The sequence below is a fragment of the Lithobates pipiens genome, unplaced genomic scaffold (genome assembly GCF_037356315.1).
Source record: "Lithobates pipiens isolate NorthernLeopardFrog02 unplaced genomic scaffold, aLitPip1_a1.2 Scaffold_8, whole genome shotgun sequence".
In the NCBI taxonomy this organism is placed as follows: Eukaryota; Metazoa; Chordata; class Amphibia; order Anura; family Ranidae; genus Lithobates; species Lithobates pipiens.
The window spans coordinates 681,618,059-681,633,852 of record NW_027507903.1 but is presented as its reverse complement, the minus strand read 5'-3'; the positions used below and the strand labels follow the sequence as shown (position 1 = coordinate 681,633,852).

Genomic DNA, 15,794 nt, shown 5'->3' with positions numbered 1-15,794 from the left:
TCACCACTGGACAATGAGGTCACTGTCCTCCAATCATCTCACCACTGGACAATGAGGTCACTGTCCTCCAATCATCTCACCACTGGACAATGAGGTCACTGTCCTCCAATCATCTCACCACTGGACAATGAGGTCACTGTCCGCCAATCATCTCACCACTGGACAATGAGGTCACTGTCCTCCAATCATCTCACCACTGGACAATGAGGTCACTGTCCGCCAATCATCTCACCACTGGACAATGAGGCCACTGTCCTCCAATCATCTCACCACTGGACAATGAGGTCCCTGTCCTCCAATCATCTCACCACTGGACAATGAGGTCACTGTCCTCCAATCATCTCACCACTGGACAATGAGGTCACTGTCCTCCAATCATCTCACCACTAGACAATGAGGTCCCTGTCCTCCAATCATATCACCACTGGACAATGAGGTCACTGTCCTCCAATCATCTCACCACTGGACAATGAGGTCCCTGTCCTCCAATCATATCACCACTGGACAATGAGGTCACTGTCCTCCAATCATCTCACCACTGGACAATGAGGTCACTGTCCTCCAATCATCTCACCACTGGACAATGAGGTCACTGTCCTCCAATCATCTCACCACTGGACAATGAGGTCACTGTCCTCCAATCATCTCACCACTGGACAATGAGGCCACTGTCCTCCAATCATCTCACCACTAGACAATGAGGTCACTGTCCTCCAATCATCTCACCACTGGACAATGAGGTCACTATCCTCCAATCATCTCACCACTGGACAATGAGGTCACTGTCCTCCAATCATCTCACCACTGGACAATGAGGTCACTGTCCGCCAATTATCTCACCACTGGACAATGAGGCCACTGTCCTCCAATCATCTCACCACTTAACAATGAGGTCACTGTCCTCCAATCATCTCACCACTGGACAATGAGGTCACTGTCCTCCAATCATCTCACCACTGGACAATGAGGTCCCTGTCCTCCAATCATATCACCACTGGACAATGAGGTCCCTGTCCTCCAATCATCTCACCACTGGACAATGAGGTCCCTGTCCTCCAATCATCTCACCACTGGACAATGAGGTCCCTGTCCTCCAATCATCTCACCACTGGACAATGAGGTCCCTGTCCTCCAATCATCTCACCACTGGACAATGAGGTCACTGTCCGCCAATTATCTCACCACTGGACAATGAGGCCACTGTCCTCCAATCATCTCACCACTTAACAATGAGGTCACTGTCCTCCAATCATCTCACCACTGGACAATGAGGTCACTGTCCTCCAATCATCTCACCACTGGACAATGAGGTCCCTGTCCTCCAATCATATCACCACTGGACAATGAGGTCACTGTCCTCCAATCATCTCACCACTGGACAATGAGGTCCCTGTCCTCCAATCATCTCACCACTGGACAATGAGGTCCCTGTCCTCCAATCATCTCACCACTGGACAATGAGGTCACTGTCCGCCAATCATCTCACCACTGGACAATGAGGTCACTGTCCTCCAATCATCTCACCACTGGACAATGAGGTCACTGTCCTCCAATCATCTCACCACTGGACAATGAGGTCACTGTCCTCCAATCATCTCACCACTGGACAATGAGGTCACTGTCCGCCAATCATCTCACCACTGGACAATGAGGCCACTGTCCTCCAATCATATCACCACTGGACAATGAGGTCACTGTCCTCCAATCTTCTCACCACTGGACAATGAGGTCCCTGTCCTCCAATCATCTCACCACTGGACAATGAGGTCACTGTCCTCCAATCATCTCACCACTGGACAATGAGGCCACTGTCCTCCAATCATCTCACCACTGGACAATGAGGTCACTGTCCTCCAATCATCTCACCACTGGACAATGAGGTCACTGTCCTCCAATCATCTCACCAATGGACAATGAGGTCACTGTCCTCCAATCATCTCACCACTGGATAATGAGGTACCTGTCCTCCAATCATCTCACCACTGGACAATGAGGTCACTGTCCTCCAATCATCTCACCACTGGACAATGAGGTCCCTGTCCTCCAATCATCTCACCACTGGACAATGAGGTCACTGTCCTCCAATCAGCTCACCACTGGACAATGAGGTCACTGTCCTCCAATCATCTCACCACTGGACAATGAGGTCACTGTCCTCCAATCATCTCACCACCGAACAATGTGGTCACTGTCCTCCAATCATCTCACCACCGGACAATGAGGTCACTGTCCTCCAATCATCTCACCACTAGACAATGAGGTCACTGTCCTCCAATCATCTCACCACTGGACAATGAGGTCACTGTCCTCCAATCATATCACCACTGGACAATGAGGTCACTGTCCTCCAATCATCTCACCACTGGACAATGAGGTCCCTGTCCTCCAATCATATCACCACTGGACAATGAGGTCACTGTCCTCCAATCATCTCACCACTGGACAATGAGGTTCCTGTCTTCCAATCATCTCACCACTGGACAATGAGATCACTGTCCTCCAATCATCTCACCACTGGACAATGAGGTCCCTGTCCTCCAATCATCTCACCACTGGACAATGAGGTCCCTGTCCTCCAATCATCTCACCACTGGACAATGAGGTCACTGTCCTCCAATCTTCTCACCACTGGACAATGAGGTCACTGTCCTCCAATCATCTCACCACTGGATAATGAGGTCACTGTCCTCCAATCATCTCACCACTGGACAATGAGGTCACTGTCCTCCAATCTTCTCACCACTGGACAATGAGGTCACTGTCCTCCAATCATCTCACCACTGGACAATGAGGTCACTGTCCTCCAATCATCTCACCACTGGATAATGAGGTCACTGTCCTCCAATCATCTCACCACTGGACAATGAGGTCACTGTCCACCAATCATCTCACCACTGGACAATGAGGCCACTGTCCTCCAATCATCTCACCACTGGACAATGAGGTCACTGTCCGCCAATCATCTCACCACTGGACAATGAGGTCCCTGTCCTCCAATCATCTCACCACTGGACAATGAGGTCACTGTCCTCCAATCATCTCACCACTAGACAATGAGGTCACTATCCTCCAATCATCTCACCACTGGACAATGAGGTCACTGTCCTCCAATCATCTCACCACTGGACAATGAGGTCCCTGTCCTCCAATCATCTCACCACCGAACAATGTGGTCACTGTCCTCCAATCATCTCACCACCGGACAATGAGGTCACTGTCCTCCAATCATCTCACCACCGGACAATGAGGTCACTGTCCTCCAATCATCTCACCACTGGACAATGAGGTCACTGTCCTCCAATCATATCACCACTGGACAATGAGGTCACTGTCCTCCAATCATCTCACCACTGGACAATGAGGTCCCTGTCCTCCAATCATATCACCACTGGACAATGAGGTCACTGTCCTCCAATCATCTCACCACTGGACAATGAGGTCCCTGTCCTCCAATCATCTCACCACTGGACAATGAGGTCCCTGTCCTCCAATCATCTCACCACTGGACAATGAGGTCACTGTCCGCCAATCATCTCACCACTGGACAATGAGGTCACTGTCCTCCAATCATCTCACCACTGGATAATGAGGTCACTGTCCTCCAATCATCTCACCACTGGACAATGAGGTCACTGTCCTCCAATCTTCTCACCACTGGACAATGAGGTCACTGTCCTCCAATCATCTCACCACTGGACAATGAGGTCACTGTCCTCCAATCATCTCACCACTGGATAATGAGGTCACTGTCCTCCAATCATCTCACCACTGGACAATGAGGTCACTGTCCACCAATCATCTCACCACTGGACAATGAGGCCACTGTCCTCCAATCATCTCACCACTGGACAATGAGGTCACTGTCCGCCAATCATCTCACCACTGGACAATGAGGTCCCTGTCCTCCAATCATCTCACCACTGGACAATGAGGTCACTGTCCTCCAATCATCTCACCACTAGACAATGAGGTCACTATCCTCCAATCATCTCACCACTGGACAATGAGGTCACTGTCCTCCAATCATCTCACCACCGAACAATGTGGTCACTGTCCTCCAATCATCTCACCACCGGACAATGAGGTCACTGTCCTCCAATCATCTCACCACTAGACAATGAGGTCACTGTCCTCCAATCATCTCACCACTGGACAATGAGGTCACTGTCCTCCAATCATATCACCACTGGACAATGAGGTCACTGTCCTCCAATCATCTCACCACTGGACAATGAGGTCCCTGTCCTCCAATCATATCACCACTGGACAATGAGGTCACTGTCCTCCAATCATCTCACCACTGGACAATGAGGTCCCTGTCCTCCAATCATCTCACCACTGGACAATGAGGTCCCTGTCCTCCAATCATCTCACCACTGGACAATGAGGTCACTGTCCGCCAATCATCTCACCACTGGACAATGAGGTCACTGTCCTCCAATCATCTCACCACTGGACAATGAGGTCACTGTCCTCCAATCATCTCACCACTGGACAATGAGGTCACTGTCCTCCAATCATCTCACCACTGGACAATGAGGTCACTGTCCTCCAATCATCTCACCACTGGACAATGAGGTCACTGTCCGCCAATCATCTCACCACTGGACAATGAGGTCACTGTCCTCCAATCATCTCACCACTGGACAATGAGGTCACTGTCCTCCAATCATCTCACCACTGGACAATGAGGTCACTGTCCTCCAATCATCTCACCACTGGACAATGAGGTCCCTGTCCTCCAATCATCTCACCACTGGACAATGAGGTCCCTGTCCTCCAATCATCTCACCACTGGACAATGAGGTCACTGTCCTCCAATCATCTCACCACTGGACAATGAGGTCCCTGTCCTCCAATCATATCACCACTGGACAATGAGGTCACTGTCCTCCAATCATCTCACCACTGGACAATGAGGTCCCTGTCCTCCAATCATCTCACCACTGGACAATGAGGTCCCTGTCCTCCAATCATCTCACCACTGGACAATGAGGTCCCTGTCCGCCAATCATCTCACCACTGGACAATGAGGTCACTGTCCTCCAATCATCTCACCACTGGACAATGAGGTCACTGTCCTCCAATCATCTCACCACTGGACAATGAGGTCACTGTCCGCCAATCATCTCACCACTGGACAATGAGGTCACTGTCCTCCAATCATCTCACCACTGGACAATGAGGTCACTGTCCGCCAATCATCTCACCACTGGACAATGAGGCCACTGTCCTCCAATCATCTCACCACTGGACAATGAGGTCCCTGTCCTCCAATCATCTCACCACTGGACAATGAGGTCACTGTCCTCCAATCATCTCACCACTGGACAATGAGGCCACTGTCCTCCAATCATCTCACCACTGGACAATGAGGTCACTGTCCTCCAATCATCTCACCACTGGACAATGAGGTCACTGTCCTCCAATCATCTCACCACTAGACAATGAGGTCCCTGTCCTCCAATCATATCACCACTGGACAATGAGGTCACTGTCCTCCAATCATCTCACCACTGGACAATGAGGTCCCTGTCCTCCAATCATATCACCATTGGACAATGAGGTCACTGTCCTCCAATCATCTCACCACTGGACAATGAGGTCACTGTCCTCCAATCATCTCACCACTGGACAATGAGGTCACTGTCCTCCAATCATCTCACCACTGGACAATGAGGTCACTGTCCTCCAATCATCTCACCACTGGACAATGAGGCCACTGTCCTCCAATCATCTCACCACTAGACAATGAGGTCACTGTCCTCCAATCATCTCACCACTGGACAATGAGGTCACTATCCTCCAATCATCTCACCACTGGACAATGAGGTCACTGTCCTCCAATCATCTCACCACTGGACAATGAGGTCACTGTCCGCCAATTATCTCACCACTGGACAATGAGGCCACTGTCCTCCAATCATCTCACCACTTAACAATGAGGTCACTGTCCTCCAATCATCTCACCACTGGACAATGAGGTCACTGTCCTCCAATCATCTCACCACTGGACAATGAGGTCACTGTCCTCCAATCATCTCACCACTGGACAATGAGGTCCCTGTCCTCCAATCATATCACCACTGGACAATGAGGTCACTGTCCTCCAATCATCTCACCACTGGACAATGAGGTCCCTGTCCTCCAATCATCTCACCACTGGACAATGAGGTCCCTGTCCTCCAATCATCTCACCACTGGACAATGAGGTCACTGTCCGCCAATCATCTCACCACTGGACAATGTGGTCACTGTCCTCCAATCATCTCACCACTGGACAATGAGGTCACTGTCCGCCAATCATCTCACCACTGGACAATGAGGTCCCTGTCCTCCAATCATCTCACCACTGGACAATGAGGTCACTGTCCTCCAATCATCTCACCACTAGACAATGAGGTCACTGTCCTCCAATCATCTCACCACTAGACAATGAGGTCCCTGTCCTCCAATCATATCACCACTGGACAATGAGGTCACTGTCCTCCAATCATCTCACCACTGGACAATGAGGTCCCTGTCCTCCAATCATATCACCACTGGACAATGAGGTCACTGTCCTCCAATCATCTCACCACTGGACAATGAGGTCACTGTCCTCCAATCATCTCACCACTGGACAATGAGGTCACTGTCCTCCAATCATCTCACCACTGGACAATGAGGTCACTGTCCTCCAATCATCTCACCACTGGATAATGAGGTCACTGTCCTCCAATCATCTCACCACTGGACAATGAGGTCACTGTCCTCCAATCATATCACCACTGGACAATGAGGTCACTGTCCTCCAATCTTCTCACCACTGGACAATGAGGTCACTGTCCTCCAATCATCTCACCACTGGACAATGAGGTCCCTGTCCTCCAATCATCTCACCACTGGACAATGAGGTCACTGTCCTCCAATCATCTCACCACTGGACAATGAGGCCACTGTCCTCCAATCATCTCACCACTGGACAATGAGGTCACTGTCCTCCAATCATCTCACCACTGGACAATGAGGTCACTGTCCTCCAATCATCTCACCACTGGACAATGAGGTCACTGTCCGCCAATTATCTCACCACTGGACAATGAGGTCACTGTCCGCCAATTATCTCACCACTGGACAATGAGGCCACTGTCCTCCAATCATCTCACCACTTAACAATGAGGTCACTGTCCTCCAATCATCTCACCACTGGACAATGAGGTCCCTGTCCTCCAATCATCTCACCACTGGACAATGAGGTCACTGTCCTCCAATCATCTCACCACTAGACAATGAGGTCCCTGTCCTCCAATCATCTCACCACTGGACAATGAGGTCACTGTCCTCCAATCATCTCACCACTGGACAATGAGGTCCCTGTCTTCCAATCATCTCACCACTGGACAATGAGGTCACTGTCCTCCAATCATCTCACCACTGGACAATGAGGTCCCTGTCCTCCAATCATCTCACCACTGGACAATGAGGTCACTATCCTCCAATCTTCTCACCACTGGACAATTAGGTCACTGTCCTCCAATCATCTCACCACTGGACAATCAGGTCACTGTCCTCCAATCATCTCACCACTGGACAATGAGGTCACTGTCCTCCAATCATCTCACCACTGAACAATCAGGTCACTGTCCTCCAATGGCCTGCACACTCACCACATCTCATCCAATAGAGCACCTTTGGGATGTGGTGGAAACAGAAGATCGGCATCATGGATGTGCAGCCGACAAATCTGTAGCAACTGAATGATGCCATCATGTCACTATGGAGGAAAATCTTTGAGGAACGTTTCCAACACCTTGTTGTATCTATGCCACCAAGAATGAAGGTAAAAGGGGGTCCAACCTGATACTAGCAAGACCTAATAAAGTGGCCAGTGAGTGTGATAGAGAGATATAGATATATAGTATGAAGGTTTTTTTTGTAGTATATACTGTATATAGATATTGTCTTTTTATTGCCCATGTATTGTGTTTATTTATAGAGAATGAACATGTAGCATGTAAGGAGCCGACACCTAATAATGGATGATTATACACATATAACAAGGAATGATCTCACCTGCAGCAGACTTTGGAGTCCTGGAGGGACACCTTTAACCAGCGCACTTTCTCCGGTGTATGAGGACATTGGGTAGCTCTCAGGAGGGGCGGTGGTTGTGATGGCTTCATAATTAGGAGGAGGATCCTGGTAGGTCTTTTTCTGCATTGCAACTGCTTCTAACAAAAAAAAAAAAGCCAAAACATATTATTGTGACATTGAAACCACGAATGATGAAAAGCCAAAAAGCCTATCTTCCTCACAGCTCACAGGACTGGTGGAAAGAGGGACTGACCAATACGCATATCTGGGGGCACCAGAGACTTGGTAGTGTCTGTAACTGGGCAACACATACATAAATGTTAAAGCTGGAAGAACTGGCCAACATCTTTGAAAAATGGAGGACCATTGACTGGGCAATCATCATATCTTTATTTTATTAGGGCTAGACAACACCTGTTACCCACAATCACCATGAACTGGGCAATACTCATATCTGGGGGCACCAGAGACTTGGTAGTGTCTATAACTGGGCAACACATCAATGTTAAAGCTGGAAGAACTGTCCAACATCTTTGAAAAATGGAGGACCATTGACTGGGCAATCATCATCTTTATTTTATTAGGGCTAGACAACACCTGTTACCCACAATCACCATGAACTGGGCAATAGTCATATCTGGGGGCACCAGAGACTTGGTAGTGTCTGTAACTGGGCAACACATAAATAAATGTTAAAGCTGGAAGAACTGGCCAACATCTTTGAAAAATGGAGGACCATTGACTGGGCAATAATCATATCTTTATTTGATCAGGGCTAGACAACACCTGTTACCCACAATCACCATGAACTGGGCAATACTCATATCTGGGGGCACCAGAGACTTGGTAGTGTCTGTAACTGGGCAACACAAAAATGTTAAAGCTGAAAGAACTGGCCAACATCTTTGAAAAATGGAGGACCATTGACTGGGCAATCATCATATCTTTATTTTATTAGGGCTAGACAACACCTGTTACCCACAATCACCATGAACTGGGCAATACTCATATCTGGGGGCACCAGGAACGGGACAATACATAGCTCCTTTGCTATCAGGGACTCTGTAATATATAATCCTGGGTAACACCTCTGGACCAATAAAGACTGGACCACCAGAGACCGGTCGGTAGTATCTACCTTATGCGCAACAAACTGCACATCAGAGGTTTACATCAGGATTTAACCTGTTGTGGACACCGGACGTACTACTCGCACCCAACAAACTTCATGGATGTACATTGCCTTATAAAAGTATTCATACCCCTTGACATTTTCCACCATTTTTTTTTTGTCATGTTACAACAAAAAATGTAAATGTATTTTATGTGATAGACCAACACAAAGTGACACATAATTGAGAAGTGGAAGGAAAATTATAAATGGTTTCATTTTTTTTTTTTTTTACAAATAAATAAGTGAAAAGTGTGGCGTTGTCACGCACCTGGTGCTGGAGCCTGATATGCAGAGGACGGCCTCTCTTACAACTCCGACTTGGAGCCCATGATAGAGCTGACAGGAAGCACGGAGATGCAGAGTCGCACGAGTGCCTGGCGGGATCGCTGAACCTGGAGCTGGATCGGAGCCCTCAGCCGGGCTGTAGAGGTGTCTGTAGGAACCCCAGAGCAGTGGTAGGCAGGAAGCTGGAACGAGTAGACAACCGGTCCCCACAGGCAGGAGTGCAGATGCATAGTTGCCAACATTGTAAAAAAATAATTTCGGGACACTTTTTTGGCAGTAGGCGGAGTTGTGTTATAATTAGGGGGCGGGGCATGCAGTTATAGGTGTGGCATAGGAAAAGGTGAAAATGCGTGTGCAAAATATGGGCGTGGTTTACGTAAAAATAGTGGGCGTGGCTTACATGGGGCGTGGCTCAAAAGGGTGTGGTTAGTGTCTGAGATGAATGCGGGATGGGGAGAGTGGAGGGATGGAGGGACAGCAGCCCCCCGATCCTACACCACAATAGCAATATGTGTTTTCCAGAGTTTGACAATCAGCAGATAAAGATACTCCAAATACCTGGTGTTAGCGCTTCAATCATCCCGGCGCCATGATTGTTATGGTGTCAGGTTGATTGAAGTGCATTATTTCTATTATTACATTGTAATATGAAATGAAATCATTCAACTCACCATAATGCAGAATCAGTGGGAGCCATGAGCGCGTCACTAGCCATGTTGCCTGCCACCAGATGCCATCAGGTGCTCCCAGCAGAGTCCCTCCTTACATCTGGTGTCCCCATCAGTCCTCCTTACATCTGGTGTCCCCATCAGTCCTCCTTACATCTGATGCCCCTCTGACACCCAGACTCTGACTGCGCCCCCTGATATCCAGACTAACTGCACCCCCTGACATCCAGACTCTGCCTGCACCCCCTGACATCCAGACTCTGCCTGCACCCCCTGACATCCAGACTCTGCCTGCGCCCCCTGACATCCAGACTCTGCCTGCGCCCCCTGACATCCAGACTCTGCCTGTGCCCCCTGACATGCAGCCTCTGACTGCGCCCCCTGACATCCAGACTCTGACTGCGCCCCCTGACATCCAGACTCTGCCTGCGCCCACTGACATCCAGACTCTGACTGCGCCCCCTGACATCCAGACTCTGACTGCGCCCCCTGACATCCAGACTCTGCCTGTGCCCCCTGACATCCAGACTCTGCCTGCGCCCCCTGACATCCAGACTCTGACTGCGCCCCCTGACATTCAGACTCTGACTGCGCCCCCTGACATCCAGACTCTGACTGCGCCCCCTGACATCCAGACTCTGCCTGCACCCCCTGACATCCAGACTCTGCCTGCACCCCCTGACATCCAGACTCTGCCTGCGCCCCCTGACATCCAGACTCTGCCTGCGCCCCCTGACATCCAGACTCTGCCTGCGCCCCCTGACATGCAGCCTCTGACTGCGCCCCCTGACATCCAGACTCTGACTGCGCCCCCTGACATCCAGACTCTGCCTGCGCCCACTGACATCCAGACTCTGACTGCGCCCCCTGACATCCAGACTCTGACTGCGCCCCCTGACATCCAGACTCTGCCTGTGCCCCCTGACATCCAGACTCTGCCTGCGCCCCCTGACATCCAGACTCTGACTGCGCCCCCTGACATTCAGACTCTGACTGCGCCCCCTGACATCCAGACTCTGACTGCGCCCCCTGACATCCAGACTCTGCCTGCGCCCACTGACATCCAGACTCTGACTGCGCCCCCCTGGCATCTAGACTCTGACTGCGCCCCCTGACATCCAGACTCTGCCTGTGCCCCCTGACATCCAGACTCTGCCTGCGCCCCCTGACATCCAGACTCTGACTGCGCCCCCTGACATTCAGACTCTGACTGCGCCCCCTGCCATCCAGGCTCTGACTGCGCCCCCTGCCATCCAGACTCTGACTGCGCCCCCTGCCATCCAGACTCACTGGCACCCCCGACATCCAGACTCACTGGCGCCCCCGACATCCAGACTTACTGGCGCCCCCGACATCAAGACTCACTGGCGCCCCCAACATCCAGACTCATTGGCGCCCCCGACATCCAGACTCACTGGCGTCCCCGACATCCAGACAGACTGGCCCCCGACATCCAGACTCACTGGCCCCCGACATCACGTTGTTGCCGCGTGGAGACTTTGAACTGCGGTGCCGCCCACTGCACTTCACACACACACACTGGCAGCGGGGGTCGGCGGCACCACAGCATCTCTATTGAAGACTAGCTTCTGGTCTTCTTTAAAATGGTGGCCGGCAGAGACATTGTCGAATTAATTCGGGACAAATGTCCTAATCCCGGGAATGTCCCAGGAAATTCAGGACCGTTGGCAACTATGCAGATGCAGCAGAAGGGATGGTGGCACCCTCAAGGCTGAAGAGACGGCAGGTACAGGCAGGGCGGGTCATACACAACGGGCACGTCAGGAACAGGGGCTGAAGCAGAATGAGATTACAGGCCGGGTCGACAACAGGCTGGCAGAAGCAGCAGGCAGGTGCGGAGTGGGGGACAAGCCGGGGTCAGATGCAGGCAGGAAACAGGAACGTCGGGAAGCAAGCCGGGTCACAACAGGAACAGAAGGCAGGTAAGTAGTTGTAGGTTACACATGGAACGCTGTAGAGCAGACAGCACTGAGTCTGGAAACTGGCTGAGTTTAAATAGCCTGTTTGGGCGGCAAAAGCTGTCACATGGTGCGTGCGCACCAATGGCATCCTGACAAGGGCAGAGGTAACAGGTCATCTTCTTCTGCAGCCATCTTGGAGGAGGGAAACAGTGGTGAGTCCCCCCCCCCCCCCCCCGATCGGGCTCAGGTAAGTATGGGGGTTTCAGCACAGGTTTTGATATTGTGCATGCTCGCTCCCGAGCCGCCCTGTCTGTGTCTATTGACACTGAACGGGCAGCTCAGCCCTGCCATGCCCCCCCACTTGCTTGGCACAGTATTTGATTGACAGCAGTGGGAGCCAATGGCCCAGGGGGGAGGGAGGCAGTGATGAGTGCAACTGCTCTCGTGTACATCACTGGATCGGATCAACTCTGACTTCCACTGAATAGACAAGATGAACAAATAATCTCCCTCACATCCGGAGTTGTCTGGCACCTGTCATGTAGACAGGAAGAAGGAAACGTCTCCTAAAAAAGGACCTATAAAAGCCTGACAGAGGTTCTCACACCATACTCCATCAAGGAGTAAAGTAAAACTGGCTATCATCCGCCCTTAGCTAACCAAAAATCTTTATGGGTCGCATTGTTCAATAAAAAGATCTGCTGGCCAACAAAGACAGGGATGGCCCTGATTGATACAATAATCAATAAGTAATAATGATAAAAAAGAGCCTCAATAATTATGGTCAATGTACTAATCTGATTTATTATCAATAAGTAATAAGAATAAACTCTCAGGAAATGTGGATGGAGATGTCATCAGTGTCCTGATCAATACAATAATCAATAAGTAATAAAATAAAATAAACTATCAGTGAATGTGGATATAGATGTGATCAATGCCCTGACTGATACAATAATCAATAAGTAATAATATTAATAAAATAAATTCACAGTGAATGTGGATGGAGATGTGATCCATGTCCTGATCAATACAACAAACAATAAGTTATAAGAATAAAATAAACCTTCAGTGAATGCAGATGTAGATATGATCAATGTCCTGATCAATACAATAATCAATAAGTAATAAGAATAAAATAAATGATAAGTTAATGTGGATGGAGATGTGATCAATACCAGCCAGTTAAATACCATCGGAACTGGAGTGGTTGGTGCTAACAGTGTGTGTTCATCAAGGGGGTGGGTTGGGTGGGGATTTTCGGGGGGGAGCAAAAAATGTAAACTTGTTATAACTTAAGTGTTGTGTAAGGCTTGTCCTTGCGATAGTTGAGTTTGTGATGATGTGAATACTCATGTTAATTTTGTGTCAAAAAAGTTAATAAAGATGATTGAATAAAAAAAAAAAATGTCCTGATCAATTCTATAATCAATAGGTAATAATAAAAAGAATAATCTCTCAGTGACTGTAGAGAGAGATGTGATCAATGTTCTGATCAATTCAATAATCAATAAGTAATAATAAGAAGAATAAACTCTTGAGGGGAATGTAGAGAGATATGATCAATGTTCTGATCAATTCAATAATCAATAAGTAATAATAAGGAGAATAAACTTTTAGTGAATGTAGAGAGATGTAATCAATGTCCTGATTAATACAATAATCAAAAAGTAATAATAAGAAGAATAAACTATCTGTGAATGTAGAGCAATGTGATCAATGTCATGATCAATTCAATAATCAATAAGTAATAATAAAAAGAATAAACTCTCAGTGACTGAAGAGAGATGTGATCAATGTCATGATCAATTCAATAATCAATAAGTAATAATAAGAAGAATAAACTCTCTGTGAATGTAGAGAGATGTGATCAATGTCCTGATCAATACAATAATCAATAAGTAATAAGAATAAAATAAATGATAAGTTAATGTGGATGGAGATGTGATCAATATCCTGATTGATGCAAAATCCAACAAGTAATACAAATAAAATAAATGATCAGTGAATGCGGATGGAAATGTTATCAATGTCGTGATCAATACAATTATTATTACATAATAAGAATAAAATAAACTCTCAGTGAATGTGGATGGAGATGTGATCAATGTCCTGATTAATACAATAATCAAAAAGTAATAATAAGAAGAATAAACTCTTGTTGAATGTACAGCGATGTGATCAATGTCCTGATCAATTCAATAATCAATAAGTAATAATAAGAAGAATAAACTCTCTGTGAATGTAGAGAGATGTGATCAATGTCCTGATCAATACAACAATTAATAAGTAATAAGCAGAAGTAGAAGAAACTATTGGTGAATGTAGAGAGATGTGATCAATGTCCTGATAAATACAAATTAAAAAGTAATAGGAATAAAATAAGTTTTCATTGAATGTGGACATAGATGTGACCGATTTTCTAATCAATTCAATAATCAATAAGTAATAATAATAAGAAGAAACTCTTGGTGAATGTAGAGAGAGATGTCACCAATGTTCTGATCAATTCATTAATCAATAAGTAATAATAATAAGAATAAACTCTTAGTGAATGTGGGTGGAGATGTCATCGGTGTCCTGACCAATGCAATAATCAATAAGTAATAAAAATAATATAAATTATCAGTGAATATGGATAGTGATGTGATCAGTGTCCTGACTGATACAATAATCAATAAGTATTAACAATAGTAAAATAAACTCACAGTGAATGTGGATGGAGATGTGATCAATGTCCTGATCAATACAACAACCAATAAGTAATAAGAATAAAATAAACCTTCAGTGAATGCGGATGGAGATATGATCAACGTCCTGATCAATACGATAATCCATAAGTAATAAGAATAAAATAAATTATAAGTTAATGTGAATGGAGATGTGATCAATATCCTGATTTATGCAATATCCAACAAGTAATAAAAATAAAATGAATGATCAGTGAATGTGGATGATAATGTTATCAATGTCCTGATCAATACAATTATTATTATTACATAATAGGAATAAAATAAACTGTCAGTAAATGTGGATGGAGATGTGATCAATGTCCTGATTAATACAATAATCAAAAAGTAATAATAAGAAGAATAAACTCTTGGTGAATGTAGAGAGATGTGATCAATGTCCTGATCAATTCATTAATCAATAGGTAATAATAAAAAGCATAAACTCTCATGCCCCGTACACACAAGCGGAATTTCTTGGATGTTTTTTCCGACGGAATTCCGCTCAAGCTTGGCTTGCATACACACGGTCACACAAAAGTTCTCTGAACTTTCGACCTCCAAGAACGCGGTGACGTACAACACTACGACGAGAAAATGAAGTTCCGAGCATGCGTAGGAATTTCGCGCGTCGGAATTGCTACAGATGATCGGAATTTCCGATCGGAACTTTTTCCGACCAAAAAAATTGAGGAAATGCGCTCAATCTTTTGCTGGCTGAAATTCTGCCAGTAGAAGTCCGATGAAGCGTACACACGGTCGCATTTTCCAACCAAAGGCTCTCATCGAACTTTTGCTGGTGGAATTTCCGATCGTGTGTACAGGGCATTTGTGAATGTAGAGAGAGATGTGATCAATGTCCTGATCAATAAGTCATAATATAAGAATAAACTCTCAGTGAATGTAGAGAGAGATGTGATCAATATCCTGATCAATACAA

At 47.1% G+C, this 15,794-nt stretch overlaps 1 protein-coding gene across 1 annotated transcript in view; it reads right to left on the bottom strand.

Moving 5' to 3' along the window:
* The window catches only part of LOC143962107 (phospholipid scramblase 1-like), a 69,411-nt gene that overhangs the window by 52,239 nt on the left and 1,378 nt on the right, over nucleotides 1-15,794 (bottom strand). Inside the window, exon 2 of the mRNA XM_077471433.1 lies at nucleotides 8,056-8,213. Coding sequence (XP_077327559.1) covers nucleotides 8,056-8,202 — 147 coding nt within the window. The 5' untranslated portion in view covers nucleotides 8,203-8,213. The remainder of the gene's footprint in view (nucleotides 1-8,055; nucleotides 8,214-15,794) is intronic.